This window comes from Zalophus californianus, chromosome 3, assembly GCF_009762305.2.
Source record: "Zalophus californianus isolate mZalCal1 chromosome 3, mZalCal1.pri.v2, whole genome shotgun sequence".
NCBI lineage: Eukaryota > Metazoa > Chordata > Mammalia > Carnivora > Otariidae > Zalophus > Zalophus californianus.
In genome coordinates this window covers 157,733,588-157,757,146 of record NC_045597.1, presented here as the reverse complement: position 1 = coordinate 157,757,146, position 23,559 = coordinate 157,733,588, and the positions used below count along the sequence as shown (strand labels likewise).

General features: G+C 39.4%; 1 protein-coding gene across 3 annotated transcripts in view; it reads right to left on the bottom strand.

Moving 5' to 3' along the window:
• The window catches only part of LOC113920961 (MOB-like protein phocein), a 34,244-nt gene extending 10,763 nt beyond the window's left edge, over nt 1-23,481 (bottom strand). Inside the window, exons 1-3 of one of the 3 annotated variants that reach the window (XM_027591432.2) lie at nt 23,326-23,481; nt 22,561-22,725; nt 8,943-9,005 (exon numbers count right to left, since the gene is read on the bottom strand). In XM_027591432.2, the coding sequence (XP_027447233.1) occupies nt 8,943-9,005; nt 22,561-22,725; nt 23,326-23,328 (231 nt within the window). In that variant the 5' untranslated portion in view covers nt 23,329-23,481. Of the gene's footprint in view, nt 1-8,942; nt 9,006-11,139; nt 11,284-12,139; nt 12,289-22,560; nt 22,726-23,325 lie in introns of those variants that run through there. The other 2 variants (XM_027591429.1, XM_027591430.1) reach the window with 2 other exon arrangements.
• Between the last annotated feature and the right edge of the window lie 78 nt (nt 23,482-23,559).

Genomic DNA, 23,559 nt, shown 5'->3' with positions numbered 1-23,559 from the left:
ACTGATTTCCTCCATTTGTCACTATATAATCTAAATTAGCAATCTGTCTATGCACTCTTATCTTTCCTGCTCCCATTATACCTCCTATAGAACTCTTACAAGCATTTATTTATATTTAATATACAGCAATTAGTTATTTTTGAGGGTCTCCCTCAAATAAAGAGACTTAGTTTTGTTTTAAATTTTAGTATTAGCATTTGGCACATAGGAAATTTTTAACAAATTTTTATTGTCTTTTCCTAAACTATATTACTTGAAGTCAAGGATAAAGATATGTAATTACCTGAAATGCTAAAGCTGTGAAGGATTAGGGAGAAAAAATTTACCAAAAATGGAGTGTAGACCCTGATACTTTAATATTCTTTAGTGGTCCCAAAAACAGTTTGGTAGTTAGCACACAAAAATATGTTCTCTGCAACATGGTTTGCTCATATATAATCAATATTAATTTTTAACCACATATTTAATAGCTGAATTTACTTATAATTATTAAATTTTTTATAAGTAGAATTACAAGTTGTCAATCTTTAGGGAATCTAGAATTCTTTTATTAATGATGATTTATGTAAAATATTTAAGAGAACAAGAAATCCTTAACTTTGAAAGAAAGCGAAAATGTCATTGTTTTCTGAACTGTCCTCCATACTTTCATGCAAATAGAGACAGCTATCTTTATTTTTTTTTTAAGATTTTATTTATTTATTTGAGAGAGAGAGAATGAGAGAGAGAGAGCACGAGAGGGAAGAAGGTCAGAGGGAGAAGCAGACTCCCTGCTGAGCAAGGAGCCCAATGTGGGACTGGGATCATGACCTGAGCCTAAGGCAGTCGCTTAAGCAACTGAGCCACCCAGGCGCCCCAAGACAGCTATCTTTAAAATGAGCTAAAAAAAAGAAGTAAATGTCTTAGTGCTCACTGAATTTAACTTTTATCTTAGGGAACTCTTTACATTGTTTCTGAGTTAGTAATATCACTAATTTCTGTTTATTCTGGAAAATTATTTTTATCACCCTCAAAAACTATCTGAAAACTAAAGATTTATAAACTGCAACACGTTTCTCTATTATCACACATCATAATATGATATAAATCTAAACTAGGATTAATTTTTTCATGTGTATCACAAGATAGACAAACATAAAATAAGAAAAAAAGAATTAGCTCTATCATGAAAAGCTGGAATATTAAGTACCTCTTCAACACTACCTTTATTATGTTGTTTAGTAATTCAGTTAAACAGAAGAGCATTTGCCATTACTACTTAAAACTTTTGCTTCCGGGGGCGCCTGGGTAGCTCAGTCGTTAAGCGTCTGCCTTCAGCTCAGGTCATGATCCCAGGGTCCTGGGATTGAGTCCCACATTGGGCTCCCTGCTCTGCGGGAAGCCTGCTTCTCCCTCTCCCTCTCCCCCTGCTTGTGTTCCCTCTCTCGCTCTCTCTCAAATAAATTTAAAAAATCTTAAAAAAAAAAAAACTTTGCTTCTGAATTTTAATGCTAAGACTTTTTGAAACTGAGTAAACTGTACAACTATTACTCAAAAAACTGGCTTTGTAATCTTTAAGGAAATCTACAAAAAAAAAAAAAAATCCAGAAAACAATCTCGTAACAATAGCGTTCTTTATGCTTCCAAGGACTTTAAAATCCTAACTTATTACCATTTCTTGAAAAGAAACTTTTTGTTAGCTTCCAAAGGCATTACCACTTCCACCCGATACTGTCACTAGCGTTTCAGATGCTCTCAGTATATATACTCACTTCCCAAGCCTTTCAAGTCTCCTCAGTACAGGAATTACTATATCAGATTTTAGACTAAGTCAAAAACAGCATGAAATTATTCTTCTTTCTGTTATGAAAAAGGCAGAAATATATCTTTCTAGTGATTTCCTGTGGGCTATAATTAACAATTACAATGATCTAGTACTGTAAGTAGTGTAAGACTTTTCCTAAAGCAGTTTTTAGACTGTATTTTATGTAAGACTTTTCTTAAAGCAGTTTTTAAAAATCATTTGGAAAGAGTAAAATACCATGCAAAAGCATTTTATTGCTTCCACTTCTGGGTAAGATGGAGTAAACACACATCAACTTTTCTCTCCTGGGGTGCCTGGGTGGCTCAGTCATTAAGCATCTGCCTTTGGCTCAGGTCATGATCCCCAAGTCCTGGGATCGAGCCCCGCATCGGGCTCCCTGGGAGCCTGCCTCTCCCTCTGCCTGCTGCTTCCCCTACTTGTGCTCTCTGTCAAATAAATAAAATTTCTCTCCCACTGAACAAAACCATAAAATCTGGACAGAACTCAAAGTGCAGTAATTTGAGGTCTCTGTAAAGCAAATATCAGAAAGAGGACATGGAAAGAACACCAGAATTCAAGGTATCACTGGACTGGCAGTGAGTTTGCTGTGCTTCTTTTGTCCTCTGGTATCCCCCGGCCTCAACTCAATTCAGGATAAAACCCAAAAATTAGCACTGTTGGTGCTGACAGATCCAGGAGAAACTACATAGTTCCGTTTCAAGGAGTGGAAAATGGTACTCCTAAAACTCAACAAAAGTGGAAGAAAAGCTCCTGGGTTTTTGCCCTCTGCTTTTTCTCCCCTTTCACAGTCTACACCTGAGAAAATTCCACAGTGGCAGCAAAAGCAGCTGCCAACAGAAAAATGCAAGAGACAAAATTCTCAGGAAGAGAACGCTTCTCCATCTGGTGGTGGGATCAAACCTTATTTCTTTTTCTCTCTTTACCTTCCCACAACTGCCCACACAATTCTAGTAAGTGATTTCTGGCTGGAGGACCAAACAGAAGGGCCCCAGGAAACCAGAATGTATCCAAGAGATATTAGAAAGAGTGAAGCTCAGAAAAGTGACCCCATAAAGGTGTTTAGAAACTCCTGGGCTCTATCCTAATCTGTGCATGCCCACACGCATTGATCTGATCATAATTAGCATATGACAGATGGAGAACTGAACTAATGGATATACCTTCACCCAGGCTGAGCATGGGTTGGTACACACAGAACAGATTCAAGGAGTAGTGCAAAGGCTTTGAAAACTGAACCAACACTGGAACCTCAATCTGGCTGGAACCTGCAGCCTGTATCTAATCAGGTCAAAAGCCTGCTAAAACAAAAATATCAACATTCTCCATGGGATTAAATAAAACCAGACTCCAAACATAAATTCAAAATGTCCAGAATACAATCCAAAATTACTTGGTATACAAAGAACACATGAAAATATCAATTCAAGAAGATGAGTGTGCTGGGGGAAGGGAGTAATGGGAAGTTGTTATTGTTTAATGGGCACAGAGTTTCATCTGTTAAAGTTGAAAAGTTCTTTTAAAAAAGATGAAAGGGCAACTTCTCGGGTCCCCTCCCTCTTCGGGAGCTTCTTACTATCACTCAATAAACTTTGCTTTGCTGACCACCAAAAAAAAAAAAAAAAAAAAAATCTGCAGGTAAAGGTGGTAATGATGGCACAATATGAATGTACTTAATGCCACACAGAACTGTACACTTAAGGGACCCTAGCTGGCACAGTCGGTAGAACATGTTGGGGGTAGAGTTTACTTAAAAAATTAAATTAAAAACTTAAAAAAAAGTACACTTAAAATGGCAAAGTGGTAAATTTTATACTACATATATTTACCACAATAGAGAAAAGCAGAGTGAACAACAAACAGGAAAACCCAAAGAAATCCATGCCTAGACACATAATCAAAGTGCCAAAAACTAAAGATAAGCCATTGAAAAAAAGACACAGGACCTACAAAATATTTTAAAAACTGCAGCTTTCTCATCAGAAACCACAGACAGGGCACCTGGGTGGCTCAGTTGGTTAAGCAACTGCCTTCAGCTCAGGTCATGATCCCGGAGTCCCGGAATCGAGTCCCGCATCAGGCTCCCTGCTCAGCAGGGAGTCTGCTTCTCCCTCTGACCCTCTTCCCTCTCGTGCTCTCTCTCACTCTCTCTCTCTCTCAAATAAATAAATAAAATCTTTAAAAAAACAAACCATAGACAGGAGGGAATGGCACATGTTAAGAGTACTTAAAGAAAAGAATGGGGAATGGAGCACCTGGGTGGCTCAAACGGTTGAGAGTCTGCCTTTGGCTCAAATCATGATCCCAGGGTCCTGGGACTGAGTCCTGTGTTGTCAGGCTCCCTACTCAGGGAGGAGTCTGCTTGTCTCTCTCCCTCTGTGCCTCCCCCTCCCCACCCCCCGCCATGCTCACTCACTTTCTTTCTCTCAAAATAAATAAAATCTTAAAAAAAAAACGTCAACCCAGAATTCTATATCTAACAAAAATACCCTTCCGGAATGAAGATAAAGACATTATCAGATGAAAGAAAACTAAAGATAACTCCTAGCCAGCAGATCACTCTACAAGAATTGCTAAAGGAAGTACTTCTAGACAAAAGGAAAAGAATAAATAACACCAGAAGAAAACTCAGAATATCAGGAGCAACATAAATTATAAATATCTGGGTATAAATATAATAGGCCATCTCCTCCTGAGTTCTTTAAAATATGTTTGGCAGATGAAAGCAAAAAATGTAACATTGTCTGATGAGGTTTTCAATGTAGGTAGATGTAATACAGGCAACAAAAGCATAAAGGGATAATGGGATCTACAGGAAGGTAGTTTTTATATTTCAATTAAAGCGGTAAAACACGGATTCTAAGTAGACTGAAAAGTATTTAGTAATCTCTAGAGCAATTATCAAAAATATTATATAAAGAGATACTCAGGGCACCTGGATGGCTCAGTTGGTCAAACGTCTGCTTTTGGCTCAGGTCATGATCCCAGGGTCTTGGGATCAAGCCCTGCATCAGGCTCCTTGTTAAGCAGGGAGCTTGCTTCTCCCTGTCCTTCTGCCCCGTCCCCCCCACCCGCCCCCCGGCCACTAGTGCGTGCATGCTTTCTCTATTGAATAAACAAAATCTTTTAAAAATAATAAATAAAAAAATAAAAAGAGACTCAAGGGGTGCCTGGGTGGCTCAGTCGGTTAAGTGTCTGCCTTTGGTTCAGGTCATGATCTCAGGGTCCTGGGATCAAGCCCTGCAACTGGCTCCCTGCTCAGCGGGGAGTTTGCTTCTCTCTCTCCCTCTAACCCATGCTCTCTCTCTCTCATATAAATAAGTATGTTTAAAAATAAAAATTAAAAAGATACTCAAAATTAGAATTAAAATAATAAAAATGCTCAATCTGTAAAAAGGCAGAAAAGGGGAAAGGAACAAAAAAAAAATGGAGGGAACAAACTGAAAACAAGTAATATGATGGCAGTAATATAAATCTAAACATATCTACCAATAACTAAATTAATATTAAATGGCCTAAATACACTCATTGAAAGACAAAGACTATCACAAAGAACGAGGAAAATGACCCAGCTATACACTGACTACAAAAAACTTACTTCAAATATAATGATTTAGATAGGTTAAAAGTAAAAGGATGGAAAAAGATATACCATACAAACATCAATCAAAAGGAAGCTGCAGGGAATGAAAAGTGGTTCAAAGAAAAAAAACCCAACAATCAGAGCACCTGGCTAGCTCAATCAGTGGAGCGTGTGACTCTTAATCTCGGAGTTAAGAGTCTGAGCCCCAAACTGGGTGTAGAGATTACTTAGAAATAAAAATTAAAAAAAATTTTTTTAAAAATCAATGGATACATTATATTAATATACAAAGGGAAAAAACCACAATCATCTCAATGCAGAAAATGCATTTGACAAAATCCAACATCTTCTCATGATAAAAACACTCAAGACTCAAGACTAAGTATAAAAGAGAACTTCCTGGGGTGCCTGGGTGGCTCAGTCATTAAGCGTCTGCCTTCAGCTCCTGTCACGATCCCAGGGTCCTGGGATCAAGCCCCACCTCGGCCCCTGCTTCGCGGGAAGCCTGCTTCTCCCTCTCCCACTCCCCCTGCTGTGTCTCTGTCAAATAAAATCTTTAAAAAAAAAAAAAAAAGAGAACTTCCTAATTATAATGAAGGGCATTTATGAAAAACCCATGGGTAACATCATACTCAATGGTGAAAGACTGAAAGGTTTCCCTCTAGAATTAGAAAAGAGACAAGGATGCCAGCTTTCACCATTGCTATTCAACAATGTGCAGAATTTCTAGCCAGAGGAATTAGATAAGAAAGATAAATAAAAGACTATCTCTACTTGCAGATGACATAATCCTATATACAGAAATCCCAAAGAATCCACAGGAAAGCTAATAAATCTTAATAAATCTAAAATCAGCAATAGCAGGATACAAGATCAATATACAAAATCAGTGTGTTTGTATACACCTTCAATGAATAATCCAAAAAGGAAATTAAGAAACCAATTCTAGGGGAGTGCCTGGGTGGCTCAGTCGGTTAAGCGTCTGCCTTCGGCTCAGGTCATGATCCAGGGTCCTGGGATTGAGGCCCACATCGGGTTCCCTGCTCAGCGGGGAGCCTGCTTCTCCCTCTCCTCCCAGCTCGTTTTTCTCTCTCTAGCTATCTCTGTCTCTCTCAAGTAAATAAATAAACAAACATTAAAAAAAAAGAAACCAATTCTAGAGGTTCCTAGGTGGCTCAGTTGGTTAAGTGACTGCCTTCTGCTCAGGTCCTGATTTCCAGGTTCCTGGGAGCAAGCCCCACATCAGCCTCCCCACTCAGAAGGGACTGCCTCTCCCCCTGCTGTTGTGCAACCAAATAAAAGCCCTGGACCCAATGGCTTCATTGGTGAATTTTACCAAACATTTGAAGAACACCAATCCTCCTCAAACTCTTCCAAAAAATCAAAGAGGAGGGCATACTTCCTAACTCATTCTATGAAGCCAGCATTGCACAATACCAAAGCCAAACGAAGACACTCGAGGAAAACTAGAAATCAATACCCCTTATGAACATTGATACAAAAATCCTAGCAAGCCTAATTCAGCAGCAAATTAAAAAGATTATACATCATGATCAAGTGAGATTTATTCCTAGAATGCAAGGATGGTTCAACATGCAAAAACTGATCAATACACCACATTAACAAAATGAAGGGGGGGAAACCCCACATGTTCATCTCAACTGGTGCATTTGACAAAATTCAACACCTTTTTAGGATAAAAACAGTCAACAAACTAAAAATAGAAGGAAACTAGTAACATAATAACCCAACATAATAAAGGTCATATATGAAAAACCCACAGTGCACCTCATACTCAATGTGCAAGACTGGAAGGTTTACTCTAAGATCAAGAACAAGATAAAGATGCCTGCTTTTGCCACTTCTATTCAAAGCAGTATTGGAAGTTCTAGCCAGGCAATTAGGTAAGAAATCCTGATTAGAAAGGAAAATTACCTGTTTACAGATGACATGCTCTCAATATGTAGAAAACCCTATAGATTCCACAAAAAAATTGTTCAAATAAATTCAATAAAGTAGTACACAACCTCGACTTTTTAAAAAAAATTTTTTATTTATTTGAGAGAGTGAGAGAGAGAGCACACAAACAGAAGAGGGAGAAGGAGAGGGAGAAGCAGACTCCCCTGCTAAACAGGGAGTCTGACGCAGGGCTTGACCCCAGGACCCTAGGATCATGACCTGAGCTGGAGGCAGATGCTTAATGGACTGAGCCATCCAGGCGCCCACAACCTCTACTTTCAAAGGGAGAAATACCTATACATTTTTCCTCTAATTTTTCCCAACTTCCAGGCATAGAGCTCTAGGTTTATATTTCTGTATCCTCCACAAGGCTTATCTCATTGCCCAATACTTGTTTGAACAATACATTCTTAAAAGGCAATGAACAAATAGCCATTCATTCATGAATGCTTGTCCATTTCCTGTGCTAAGTATCTAAATATTATACTGAGTCCATTCTAAAGGTTTTTAGGATTTGTTAATATCATGAATTGTTTTTTATGCTCAAAGAATTCAACTACATTCCTATTTCATTTTCCAGGATCCTCAAATAACACAATAAATCCAAATAGCTATCTACGTTTATTATCTAGCCATCAAGATAAAGCCAAAGAGCCTCTCTCTATTGCGTATTTTTCCTTTAAATATGTTAGTTAACCAATGTCTAGTCCAATATACTAGTACACTCTAATTTCAGTCATCCTTTTGTTAACCCCTTAAAGCAACTTTTAATAATTAGCTATAGAAACTATTTTCCCCAGATTATAGATTTTACTCATTTTGGAAGAACTGCTACATTTTTTTTAAACCCAATGAGTACATATGTGATTCTCAATAAGAATGTGTAAGAGTCTCTTGAGGGGCTTTTCAAACCACACATGCTACAGAAACCCACCTCCTTGATAATCACTGCCTTAGTAAGCTACTTGATAGTGGCAACAACCTAAAGGGAGGCATCTTAGCCCTCAAATATATTAGAGCTGCACAAAAGTTAAGAACTAATGGTAACTTGGGGCGCCTGGGTGGCTCAGTCGTTAAGTGTCTATCTTCGGCTCAGGTCGTGATCCCAGGGTCCTGAGTTCGAGCCCCACATCAGGCTCCCTGCTCAGCAGGAAGCCTGCTTCTCCCTCTCCCACTCCCCCTGCTTGTGTTCCCTCTCTGGCTGTGTCTCTGTCAAATAATCTTTAAAAAAAAAAAAAAGAATGGTAACTTTTAATAAATTTAGATATATGTTCTCAAGTGTTCAGTCACCAACTATGTTATTTTTCCTACTTAATTATGTTATTCTAATTTAGCATTCAATTAACTTTGAATTAAATTCACTCTAAAATAAAATTTGGTACCCTAATTTGGTAGATATTAACAGATACTAAAATGTACTTAAGCTTCATTAGTTTACTATATCATCTTAAAACAAAATGGAGGATTGATAAAAGCTTTAAACAGGCACTCTGTTATTTCCATGGATTCAGACTTGTGCTAAAAGATATAAGAATATTTATGCCAAGGGAAGTAAAATGCTTAGGTTACTGTAGTTGCAAAAAAAACTACAGTTATTACCTGCTGAACAGCTAGTGTACTGTCCATTTCATCAAAGGATTCATCAGGCCAATTATAGAAATCCTATTAAAAAAAAACTCATTGTTAAAGCACATACAAAGTTACAAAAAAGCAACATTATTATGATTAGCTTCAATTCTTAATATAAGTTCCAAAGTTACACTAGAGAAGAAAGCTCTCATACTATAAAGAACAGGATTATCAGTGAATAAGGGAACTTTATTCAATGTTTTTAAATGAACACCAAGATTTTATTTAACTGAACTATAAGTTACATTTTTTTCAACCACAAATCCCTCAAATAGGGCTCCCATAACTTTCCATGTATTACCTGAGGAGGTAAATCACTTTTTTGTTTATGGTTTAACATTTCTCAAAAAGTTAAGCTGAAAAAGAATCTCCAAGCACTGAATCAGTTTTTTACCAAAAGAGAATAGTTTGTGGTGGGGGTAGTTATTGTTCCATAAGTACTATTGTAAACAGACATTATAAATTATTATTCCAATTCCAAATGGTGTTTTAAATTTCTAAATCAAAATATGAGCTCCATCAAAAAGTAGTCATCCAGCCTTCTTTTAAGGGCGATCAATACTTTTGTGGATCACCTTGCAATGGTTCTGAATTCTTCTATAGATAGTCCATTTCACAGACATTCCCCTAAGTGATTAAGAATCTTCCCATCTGACTTTTTCAGCAAGGTCTACCTATGTATCCTTAGCAGACAGATAAATGTCTCTGGGGTATAACTGGGGGAAACAGTAGTGAACCAATGATCTATAATCCTGTACCAATCAACATGGGTAAGTCTCCAAACACCTTGAGCAAACTGAAGAATTCACTGTATGATACCACATGAATAAACATTTAAGAAATCCAAAGCATACCTACAGATATAATGCATACATAGTAAAAGTACGAAGAAAAGGAATAATCATCTTCATTGGTTGGGAGGAGTGAGAAGACAGAACAGAAGAATGTGATAAAGAGGGATTCATCTATATTAGTAATGTCTTAGTTATGAGTGTAGGTGACAGGTATACCTTCGTAAGTGTCTTAAACTTTTCATATCTTTCTTTTTTATAGTTGCCCTGTATGAATGAAAATGAACTTTGTTTTAAAATGTTAAGAAATAAAAACAACTTTCTGGAAATTGTTCCAGGATGTGTCTCCCTAGATACCATCTAAATATTATTGAACACTAGTTTTTAAATTGTTCCTATGTAATTTATACTAAAACTTGTTTCTATCAATTTGCTTTGACTATACTTTCCTTTTTAAAAAAATTAAGGTAGTTTGTAAAATATTTTGTTTTAAAAATATCAGAAACACATATAGGAATAGCCAGAAAACACATAAAACTGTTAACTGGTAATCAAATGTTTTGTCTCATCATAACTGTCATATAAACACAAAAGGAACCACAAATCAGCTTAATGAACATTCTCATCTACTTCAGGGAATAAATATTTATTGAAATTATTTGAATATTTATTGAAAACCAACTATGTGCCTATATCCCAATCTAACTAATTAAAAAAAGACAAGTAGAAAAAAGTAGATAGTTCTAAATAAATCATTTAGAATAGACCTATTTCACTGAAGGAAATTAGTGTGACAGACAAGGAATAGGAAAGAATGCTGCTTATGCAGTCTTTTCTTTTTTTAATCCTGACCTTTCCTGTGATGATTTAACAACCTTGATCTATGACAATGTGGAAAAAAGCAAAGGAGATTTCTTATGTGACTTATAACATAGGAAACAGATATGTTACAATATTAACTTAAAATATTTTATAACCTTACAAAATTAAGAATTGAGTAAATAAAAACGAATGGCGATTCTCAGAATGTGAGTACAAAAGTCGACCTCTGCATATAAAAATATAAAAGTTGATCACTTAGGAGAAACAATGTTTCCAAAGAATAAGAAGTTATCTGAGAAAAGAGCATTTATAAATAAAGTTTGGAAAAGGTAAAAAGAAACAATAATATATAAATTTCCAATAATATAAATGTCAGTTCCAGAAGTAACTGACAGCTAAATTTGACTCTAAAATGCGATGTTTAAGCTCAATACTCTAAACTTCAGTACTACTAAAAACTTGTTAAAGAGAAAAGGTCACCAGTGAACTAAGAATCCAGAGACTATCTAACCTTGAGCAAATGCAGTCAATTCTCTGGGCTTCAGTTTCCTTACCTGTAACATGGACGTTGGAAGTGTCTGGATCTAAAAGATACTTTGAAAGGACCCCTTTCCAAAATTCTGTACAGGATATTAAAATCTATTCTCTGGCACAGTCAGAGCTCCATGGTTTTTTCCTGGGTTTCCATCCCCCTCCACTTATACCACTTTTTCTTTAAAATTACACTTTAATACATCTCTTCTGATTTTAAAGAATATATCAACAGCAATGTATTTCAGCTGGTAGATGAATCACATCAAATCTAAATGCCTGTTTGATTTTTCTTTAGAATGTGAGGCATCCCGTCTTTTGAAAACCCCCAGAATCAATACCTAAATGAACACCAACTCACCCCAAATACTGCCCTACTAAAAGTTGATAAAAGTATTAGCAGTTCATTCCTTGACTATGCCTCACATAATAAGAAGGAATGACATCTAACCAGGGCAACCTGACCATGAAAACTTGCTGGGGCAGAGAACAGCTGCAGCGAGAAACGGTCAAAGGCAAACTGCAGGAGGAGGATAAAGTAAATTATCACCACCCGGATCCGGCTAGACAAGCTGGACGGCAGAAGCCGGGCAGGCACGTCACAAACCAGGTAGGAACCGGAAGTCAGAAAGAGGTTGGCTGTGTTTACACCCCCTCCAGCCGTGGCGGCCCTGACCCTCACGAAACCCCCAGGGTCACCACCTGGCGGGCCGCGCCCCTCCGACGATGGTCAGCTGTGGTTCAGGTGAGAGGCGAGAACAAGCAGTCGCTGTTGACACGCTCTCAGCCCCGAGCCTTGGCGGTCACCGCCCGCGGCTCCGACCCACCCCCAAGTCAGGGCTCCGCAGGCCTTGCGATCCGCCACCGCCGCCCCAGCCAGACCCGGGGGCTGCGGCTCCGGAAGAGCAGGCCGGGCACGCGTATCCCTGCCCCTCAGCTTACCGCCCCGGCCCAACCTTCCTCTCAGGGGCGGCCAGCGTCGCCACCGAGGGTTCCCCGGTAGGAAAGGTGCAAAGATAGTACCTGCGCCTTGGTGCCCGGCCTGTTTCGCCTCAGCACTGCCGTCCCCTCCGCCATGACCATAGTGCCAGAGTCTGGGCGGCTGGAGTCGATACCCGGATGTAGGGGAAGGCTGCCTGCGCCGGAGGAGGGGGGGTGGGGGCGGGACGGGGTGGAGCGGCGCTCTGGGTCCGGGCGCCAGGGAGGGGCGGTAACTGACGGATCAGCCGTAGCCCGCGCGGAGCAGGGCGGGAGGACCGGGAGGAGTCCCAGAAAGGACCGGCTGGCGGAGGGAGGGACACGAAAGAAGGAACAGCCGACGACTGATACGCGGCGAAGTGGAGGAAGGGAGAGACATTGCGGCGGGGGGCGGGGAGTGGCCTTGGGAGAGCCGACCGGCACCTAGGGCAGCTGCGGGAGTCAGGAAAGCCTGCGTGACACGTTGGTGCATCTCCCTGGGCTTAAGGTAGTTGCGCTGAAAAGACAGAGCTTGCATAATGGTGACCGTTTCAGTAAACCCTTGTGCAAGCAGATACCCAGAGAAGCATAATTCTGTCCCCAGATCCGCCTAGACAGGCGAAGTGGAAAAACAGGCCAGCAGTCTGGGAAATTTCCTCAGACCCCCGCATGAAACCGACCCAATCTCAAAAAAGATAGGGCTTAGACTGTCAAATGATATTTTCACCATCCGTTGACTTAAAAGCCAAGGACCTTTTCAATGACGAGTTTGTGTAGATAAAAGACTCAGAGGCTAATTATCTGAGAGCGTGGACATCTGGTATTGTGCGTTAGGCAGACAAAATTAGCTCGTATTTTTTGCAGGTCAGAAGCAGGAGGAGAAAATGCCCCTTGACAGACGGTGGGAGTTGTACATCTTTACATGATTCTAAATTTCCTTTGTTGCAAGTTTTAAGTGTTCTCTTAACGTTATGAAATCATGGGAGTTTTGGCAAACTTTTGTTTCCTGTTTAGAAACGTTAAATCTTTGATCTGGGATAAGGGAGGCCATAGGATACCAAATGGGAAGCCAGCTCACAGGGTGAAAACTGCATATACTAGGGTGATTTCCAAAAGAAGAAAACATCAGATATCCCATCAAATACACCTAAAGGTGTATTGAGAATGCCTGAGAGCTATATCACAGACAGCCTCCAAAAACGGAGGGAGGAATGCAAGAAAGGTTGGTTAAACTAGTGGGTGCAAACTGAATAACTGTCAGTGACTTGGAACTTTGCTCAAAGGGGTTAGACAACAGGAAGTTGGTTTGCCTTTAAGTAAGATTCCTTTTTTCTGGAAGATGGATAGACTGGTAATTTTTCCAGAGCAAGGAACTTAATTCCAACATTATTTCCTAGTATATCAAAAGATTTATTCTTTCCAGAAATATTTATTAAGCCCCACTATGTGTTCAGCACTGAGGTACAAGTATGAAAAGGCCCAATCTTTATAAATTGCTTAGAGTCTAGCAGTAGGGACAAATGCACAATCACCAATTCTCTTGCTAAATATGGTGAGAATCTAGGACAAGTGGCACCCAAATGTTGCCTTCCTAAGAGACACGGGGTGGGTCTGGGAAGAGTAGAGTCCTAGGTAGGCTTTTAAGTCCGTGAACAACTCTACCTCACTCCAAGGATTAAGTTAATATTTCTCAGATTGTGTGGTAGTGTCCCTGATTTGCAAATATCAGTTACCTATAATTGAAGGGGCTCATCTTAATGTTCTCTTAAGTCCAGATTTGTTATATGATTTCACCTCATCTGAAAAGAACAAGAGAAAAAGTGAAGAAGTAGGTATTAAATTCAGGAACAGAATAGGCATTTATCTCTGAAAAGTCTGAAAAAATTGCATTAGGATGTCAACTCTGGCCTTGGTCACAGGAAGAACCTTGTTCTTTACAGTTGAAATGTTTCTAGCTCATAACCTTCACATTTTAACTCCTCTGTCAGTCTGCATATTATGACCTCCAAACAAAAACAATTTTCTAACCAGTGTTAATTTGGGGGGTGAGAGAGGGGAGGGAAGAAGAAGAAAAGAAAGAGCATGAGCATGGATAATAATTACATGTACTAATGGGTTACTTGAATATATTGGTTAAAGAAGGAATAGTCCTTTTAAAGGTAATATGGACAAATGGAAAAAACTCTGGGCTGGGATTCAGAAAATCTAGATTCTCTTGCCTGTTGACTGTAAGACTTTGAAAGAACTATCAAAAGTTTCTTTATTTGTAATGAAAATAATGCACAGCACTTCTTTCTACCTCACAGAGGCTGAAAGCAAGTATAAAAGTATTCCTGTGATAATTGGCTGGCTCAGTTGGTAGAGTGCGTGACTCTTGATCTTGAGGTGGTGAGTTCAAACCCCACACTGGGTGTACAGATTACTTAAAAATAAATTTTTTTTTAAAGATTTTATTTACTTATTTGACAGAGAGAGACACAGTGAGAGAGGGAACACAAGCAGGGGGAGTGGGAAAGGGAGAAGCGGGCTTCCTGCAGAGCAGGGAGCCCGATGTGGGGCTCGATGCTGGGCTCAATGCGGGACTCGGTCCCAGGGCCCTAGGATCGTGACCTGAGCCGAAGGCAGACACTTAACAACCGAGCCACCCAGGTGCCCCTCTTTTTTTTTAAAGATTTTATTTATTTGACAGAGAGAGACACAGCGAGAGAGGGAACACAAGCAGGGGGAGTGGGAGAGGGAGAAGCAGGCTTCCCGTGGAGCAGGGAGCCGGATGTGCTTGATCCCAGGACCCTGGGACCATGACCTGAGCCGAAGGCAGATGCTTAACAACTGAGCCACCCATGCGCCCCCAAAAATAAAATCTTAAAAACAAATTAAATATTCCTTGACATCTATTAAAGTTTTAGAAGAAAATATTTTATTATTATTTTTTTTAAGATTTTATTTATTATTTGACAGAGAGAGACAGCGAGAGAGGTAACACAAGCAGGGGAGTGGGAGAGGGAGAAGCAGGCTTCCCGCAGAGCAGGGAGCCCGATGCGGGGCTTGATCCCAGGACCCTGCAACTATAAAAACACCTATAGAAACCATGGAAGAACCTTTAAGTATTAGAGAAGACTTTTCAGTTTGACATAATACCCAGAAGCCATAAATGGAAAATATTAATTCAGCTATACCAAAATGACTTCCTGCAAGTTCAAAGCATAAACAGAATCAAATTCAAAATGATAAACGGGAGGGAAAAACTTATCACAAAGAACAAATTTCCCTAGTAAATAAAGATATCACACAAATCATAAAAGCCCAATTGTCCAATAGACAAGCAGAGGATATTCACAGCCACTAGGAATAGTCAGTTAACAATAAAGGAAACAGAGGTGAGTGTCAAACACAAGATGCTCATCTCATTTCATAATGATAAAAGTAAAATTATAAGAATGGCAAAATAAAACCTTTATAACATCCTCTCTTATTGAGGCTGGGAAGCAATCAGTCTCCATTGCTGTTAGGACTGTTGATTGATAGAACTTCTATGAAGGGCAACTTGGAGTTAGGGGTATGTATATACACATATGACTGAAATCCACATACCCTTTGACATAGCAATTAATCTTACAGATATACTTGTTCACGTATGCAAGTAATTTATGCAAAAATTTTATTCACCGCAGAAGTATTTTGAATAGCATAAGACTAGAATTTAAATATTCATCAGTGGAGAATGCTTAAATTATGGTTCACCCATATAACAGAACATTATACAGCTATAATGAAAATTTAAAAGGCTCTTTATGTTCCTTGTAGATTCATTCCAAAGACAATATTAAAAAAGGTGCCAAATGGTGTGTATGGAATGTTATTTTTTGAAAAAGAAAAATGAGTATATTTCACATACATAAGACACGTATATATACATGCCCTAGCACACATGTGCACACACACTCACACAGAAAATGTACAGGCAAGGTACCCCTGAAAATATAAAATGTAACACTAGTTGCCTCTAAGGATGGAACTCTGTGGCTGGGGGATAGGGGAGGGAAGGATACTTTTCAGCGTATATCTCTTTAGTGTATATCCCCCCTTTTTTTAAGATTTTATTTATTTGAGAGAGAGTGAAAGTGAGAGAGATCACAGAGCGAGGAGAAGCCGACTCACCGCTGAGCAGAGAGCCTGATGCTGCGCTCCATCACAGGACCCTGGGGTCATGACCAAACTAGAAGAGAGACGCTTAACCAACTGAGCCCCCCAGGCGCCTCAGTGTATATCCTTTTGAATTTTTAACTATGTGAATGTTACCCATTTTTATTTTATTTTTTTAAGATTATTTATTTAGTTGACAGAGAGAGAGAAGGAGCACAAGCAGGGGAGTGGGAGAGGGAGAAGCAGGCTTCCCGCTGAACAGGGACCCTGATGCGGGGCTCAATCCCAGGACCCCGGGATCATGACCTCAGCTGAAGGCAGACACTTAACGACTGAGCCACCCAGGCACCCTACCCATTTTTAAGTAAAATCAAAGTTTAAGGAAAAAAAATAACAGGCCTGACTCAAAATGTTAAGGGACATCGAGTCCCCTCCTTTTACAGTTAATTCTTAAACTAAGAGGGGTTAGGTGATTTGTCCATGTCATAGAACTATAATGTAAGCAACACAGGATCATAGCTTAGATTTGTTTGGGCTTTCTCTACAAGGTTGCTTAACAGTAAAGGAAACCATGTAAATACTCTTCACATAAATAAATCAAAAGCTCAAAACTCCATTTTGGTGTGGGTGCAGTGAAACAACAACTTGCTAGAAGAGGCATGACTTGGTATCACTCTGGAGAGCAATCTGGTAGTCCTTACCAAGAAGGTTAAAAATGTTCATAACCAGGTAAGTGCAGGTGAAGACTTGCCTTATCAGATATCAAACCTAAATATAAAAGTTTATATTTATATTGAATACAATGTGGTGAAATAGAGAAATCAATGGAACAAGCCTATAAAACCCACAAGTAGACGTATTTAAAAATTTAATGTACAATAAAGGTGATACCTCAAATTTCAAGGTGGGGTAGTGGTGGTGGGTAAAATGGTTAAAGTTAACACAAGCTAATCATTGGTTAAAAAAAAGACACATAGACCATATAGTAAATAAATTATGGATTAATTAAATGTTCAGTATTTTAAAAACTACTAGAAGTGAGATTTGACTAGCTAGAAACAAAAACTGCACATCAAATTAGGACAAATATGACAAGTTAGTACCTCTAATATATAAAACCTTATGATCCATGTTCGTTGATGGTAATGCAAAAGGGTGCAGCCACTATGGAAAACAGTACATAGGTTCCTCAAAAAATTAAAAATAGAGGGGCACTTGGCGAGCTCAGTTGGTGGAGTGTGCAACTCTTGTTCTTGGGGTTGTGAGTTAGAGCCCTCTGATGGGTGTCAAGATTTCTTAAAAAAAATAAAATCTTAAAAAAAATTAAAAATAGAACTACCATAGTTTTAAGATTTTATTATGAGAGAGAGAGATAGATGGGACATGAGCGGGGGGGGGGGGAGGGAGGGGCAGACTCCCTGCTAAGCAGGGAGCTTAGTGGGGGGCTGGATCCCAGGACCCCAGGATCACAACCTGAGCCAAACGCAGACACTTAATCAACAGAGCCACCCAGGCACCCCAGAACTACCATAGTTCTATCTAGCAATCCCACTTCTGCATATTTATCCAAAAGAACTGAAATCAGGAATCTCTAAAAGATATTAGCACTTCCATGTTAATTGCAGCACTATTCACAAGAGCTAAAGATGTAGAAACAACCTAAATGTCCATCTATCAGAAGAATGGATAAAGGAAACATGGTATATATACATTCAGCTTTAAACAATACTGCAATATGTGACATGAATAAACTTTGAGGACATTATAACAGTCAAACACAGGATAAATACTGTAATATTCCACTTATCTAAAATAGTCACTCATAGAAGCAGAGTAGAATGTAGGTGCCAGGGACTGGGGGCGGGGGGGGGGGGATGGTGAGCTGCTAATCAAGACATAATGTTCCAGATAAGCAAGATGAAAAAGTTCTAAAGATGTGCTGTTACAACACTGTGCCTATAATTAACAATACCGTATTGTACACTTAAAAATCTGTTAAGAGGATAAATCTCATGTTATTTTTTTTAAAGATTTTTATTTTATTTATTTATTTGAGAGAGAGAGAATGAGAGATAGAGAGCACGAGAGGGAAGAGGGTCAGAGGGAGAAGCAGACTCCCTGCTGAGCAGGGAGCCTGATGTGGGACTCGATCCTGGGACTCCAGGATCATGACCTGAGCTGAAGGCAGTCGCTTAACCAACTGAGCCACCCAGGCGCCCTCATGTTGTGTTCTTATAATAAAATAAAATTGAAACCTTATAATCAACTTTTTAGATAAAAGTTTTTGTAAAGCATACACTTTCTGGAATAATAGTAGGGAAAACCATGTTAACAGTAATACCCATGCAAACACAATAGCTTCCGAGTAATTTTATTCTCAATTTCCCCAATTTTTTGTGTAGAGTAGTTTAAAGCACACTTTTTTAAAAGATGTTATTCATTGAGAAACAGATCCAATGTGTGGGGGGGTTGGTAGAGCGAGAATCTCAGACTCCATGCCACATGTGGAGCCCAAACTCATGACCCTGAGATCATGACCCGAGCCCAAATCAGGAGTTGGACCCTTAACCAACTGAGCCACCCACGCACCCCTTGAAGCATACTTTGGAGTCAGACAAACCTGATTTCAATCCTAAGCTATGACTTAAAAGGGGTATCACCTTGAGCAAGTTATTCTTTACCTATGAGGCAAGGAATAGCCACCTCACAGGGTTGCTTAATTACATGTAAGTAAGCAAGATTATGTATTAAATGCCTAGAACAGTGCATGGCAAATGCTCAAAAATGGTAGTATAATCACAAAAATTCCAGTTGTAATTCTATTTTACCTTATTTTTTTGTTGACCAAAAGATAAATGACAGCATAATGTTGTGAAACGTGGTTCCACACCCTCAGCACTTTTTTTGGCATAAATTTCTCATGCCAAAGTTCTTTTCCCTATTAATTCCCGTATCATCTCACAATCTAAAATTATTTTATAAATTCTGCTAGACAAGCATCATGGGACTACTTCTATGGTACCAAAACAAACAAGAACTCCCCCATCCTTCTAATTTGAGATTATAAATGGAGTCCTGAAATTTTAAACATACTTGGATGATCCAAGGTTTGGAAACTATTGCCTTATCTCAAACTCATTTGCTTGGGTGTTTGAAAAACAGAATTGGGGAACATGGCCTCTGCACTGGTTGCCCAACTCTACAATTTACCAGCCATGGAGCCTTGAAGTCTTCAAGTTTCCTCATCTCTACTGAGTCAGTTTTCTCATTGGTAAAAGGAAATCCATGCTTGACAAGGTTATAAAGAGCAAAACAGATTATCTAGCTGTCCTTCAGGGACAATAGGAAACTGATGACCCACTAGGGTGCTGTAAATTAAACTTTTAATTCTCATAACTGAGGATAACAAAGATTAAGCCTTCGTATACCAAGTGGCACCAAAGCATTAACGTACACACACACTTTACTGATAAGGACATGACCGAAAGTTGAGACTTACTCCATGCCATTTACAATTTTTTTAAGATTTTGAGAGAGCACAGCAGGGGGAGCAGCAGAGAGAGAAGCCGGCTCCTTAATGAGCAGGGAGCCTGATTTGGGGCTCAATCCTGGGACCCTGGGATCATGACCTGAGCCAAAGGCAGACGCTTAACTGAGCCACTCAGGTGCCTGCCATTTACTTCATTTAGATTTCAATTCCATACGACAAATATAGGGCACACTCTAAAAGACATGATCAGACTGATTTATAGGTAACCAAAACTAGAAAATTTGACCAAGAATAGCTGGTCTGAGAGGCAGTTTAGGGGTTGGTAATCAAGTCTGGTGTAGGACTGTTTGGATTCAAACCTTCTCTCTCTAGCTGCTATAGCTAAATCAAGCTATTTGTCCAGCTCTAACTCCGTTTCCTATTTGTTAAATTCAACAAATTATGAACTAGATACCAGTAATTACCACTCAGGTACTACCCATCCCTGATCGCAGTGGTCATCAACAAGGATTGAAATGATGTGTATCGAGTGCTTAGAATTACCTGACAAAGTAGCCACAGACGAAGTTTCAGACAGCAGCATCTGGAGGTGGACTGCCAAATCTGCCTTTGTCACTTCCTACTGTGCTTGGTTATTACTCAACGTGTGTGTGGTGTGTGTGTGTGCCTTACCTTCCTTATTTGCAAGATGAGAATGACTGTACCCTAGAGGGTTGTTGAAAGATTAGGCAAGTGATATGCACCAAGAACCCACAACAGTAGCCAGTGGATAGAAAATGCTCCTGAGGTGTTAGCTGTAATCACCAGCATGCAGCACATAAAAGGCATTCAACCAGTAGTAGCTATTAAACCTTCCATGGATTTTTTTCGAAGTAAATTATGTAGAAGTATTAAAAACTGGGCAACTTCACTAAGTTTTTCTAAATACTTACAAAACAAGATATTTAACACTAGATTCCATAAATGACTATACTTCAATGTAAGCTTGTTATACATGAGGTTAAAATACTGCTACTTTTAAAAATGTAAGTAAGTGTAAATCAATGGCTTTGTATCAGCATCAATAATCTGTGTAATAAAGTTAAATTCAATGTGAAGAGTGGAAAGCCTGTTTTCCCAGAAATCTCTGGTTACTTAAAAAAAAAAAATTGGAGAACCCTAAAACCATCTTAAATTACCAAATAAAGATTAACCACTCATTTATGCATTTTTATTTACTAATGTTTGTATCAGTACACTAAAACTGAATTTTAGAGACACTGGATATCATTAGTTTGGATACCATTAGTTTATTATAAAAGAGAGACATGAAAATTATTTACATGATGAAAGATTTCACTTCACTGGAATGGGCAGCTTCACTTCATGCCATTTTAATAATGATTTCAGTCCACATACTTTCCGAGAATGTCACCATCTCTAAATAAGAAATAATCCTGCAAAGAGAGAAGCCATTAGTTAAGAAAACTAGTAATAAATATTTAACTTTATTAGATTTTATTTATTTGACAGAGAAAGAGAACACAAGCAGGGGAGTGGCAGAGAAGCAGATTCCCCACTGAGCAGGGAGCCCAGTGTGGGACTCGATCCCAGTACCCTGGGATCACCATCTGAGCCGAAGGCAGCTGCTTAACTGACTGGGCCACCGAGGTGCCCCACAAATATTTTAACTTTTAAGAAATAAGTTTACACACCTTGTCATCTAGAACTACTTTGGTGCCTCCATATTCTGGGAGAAGAACTTTATCTCCAACTTTCACACTAACTGGTTGAATCTCTCCACCCTTAAAAAAAAATAAGGATATTTATCAGCAAAACACCTAGTTCACCAAATATTTACACCTTCTATTAATTAAATATGCTCATTCAAATCAACTGTTAAAAAAGGATTTGGTGACCAAGTGATATGATTTACACTATAATCACAGTTCTTCGCTCAAAAATATCACTGTAGAATTACTTTGAAACAATGCATACATGGAGGCTTAAACTAAAACCTAATTTCAGAGTAAAGTTCAGAGTTAAAATGGTGAAGCTAACTTAAGCTAACTTTTTCATTGTTAAATATTAACATAACCTCCAGACTACGTGAAATAAATCAGTTTTAAAAACCAGATTATGGTAGTCAAATTTAACAACTTCTAATACACAAACATTCAACAGGTATTTACAGAATTTAGAACATATACTTCTTTCATGATTCAATTTCCTTTCAATCAAAGTGCAGGTTTAAGGAGAGAGACTGCAGCATAATGCCCCCTCCCCAAAACCTTCCTATTCTGACTCCAAGATACCTCCTTGTTATAACTTTCTTTCTTACAGGCAACTGGAACAATGCAATCACTGTATCTGACTCCAAAGGCATTTATTATGTATTCTGGCTGACTTTCAAATCTGAAGTCTAATCAATTGGAGAATGCCTTTAAGGCTAGGTCCAAACTATTCCTTTCAGTAGTATACCAACTAAGGCCAAAAATGGTTAAAAGATTAGGGCAATTACTGTGTTAGAGGTTAAATCTAGAGTTTAAATTTCCCCTCAACTCGTAAAAGCACCCATGGATCATCTGTAAGCATTATTTTTTGTTTTTTCAAAAAATTAGAATTTGAAGAAAACGCTGGTCATACTAGACTACCAAATGGTTACTGATTTTAATACTCTGGAACTCTCCATCACACAAAATAAGCAACTTCATTCTACAGTCATTTTCGTTGAAGAAGCAGATTAGACGTGACTGAATTAGGGAATGATCCTGAAGATAACACAAAGCTATTTAACAGACCACTTTTAATAATCACCAAGAACTTTTTCCTCCTCCACTTCACATAAAAATAGTTCCACCTTAGCCCCATTTACCTTTCCTTTAGAGCCCGATCCAACAGCTACTACTGTTGCTTGCAACACTTTTCCTTGAGATTTTTCTGGAAGCATAATACCTCCTTTGGTTACAGTTTCAGCTGCGCTCCTTTCAACTAAAACTCGGTCAAAGAGGGGAAGAAACTTTCTAAACGCCTGCCCTGCCTGTAAAAAGAGAAATGTTAAATTTGAAACAAAAACAGTTATGTGATTACCTTAAAAGCGTTACACATCAAAAAGCACGTGTGGCTTTCAAATTCAACGCCAAAAAAAAAGATTATTCGTTCAAGAAAACCACTTGAATGTTTTGCTCTACGTTCTGAGTTTAATTTCCCATTCCGTATTATGTTAGGGGTCGTTGTTGGCTCCTCTGGTCAGCAATCAGACGAGCTTTAAGGGCAACCTTAGTTTATTTCAAGGTCAAATATTTTCCTTCCTCAGATTTCTCTGGAAAATTTCAGCAAAAACAGTGAACCCCTGCGCCTGGAGCCAAGCTTTTCAAGATATTACCACCCACAAAGGCCTCACAGGAGACTCGGGTCCGCCGCGGCGCGTGCGTCGGGGTTCCAGCCCCCAGGTCCACAGGCGTGCGGGGCACACGCGTGCAGAGCCCTTGGCGGAGAGCCCCGGCCTCTCCAGGGTTGTTGCAGGCGCAGATCACTCAATGGCCCCTACCCTCCAGGTAGGCCCAAAGAGAAGCGTCCGGCTGCCCATGCGCTTCAAGCAGAGCCGGGCTCTCCGGCCTCCAGCCCATGCGGGACTCACCATGACGCCGACCGCCGCAGTTGGTACTCTGCTCTGGAGCTGCCGCTTCTGCAAGAAGACCCGCAGTACGACCCTTCGGCCACGTGAACGTGGGAAAAGGCCTCCCAGCGCGCAGGCGCGCTCACTCCTACCCCCCCCCGCTCCTCCCCGCAAAAGAGGGTGGCCGCACTAGCGCGCGCTGCGATTCGTCCCGAGGTCTGTGCGTCGGCCACTGACGCGAGTACGGGGAGGCGG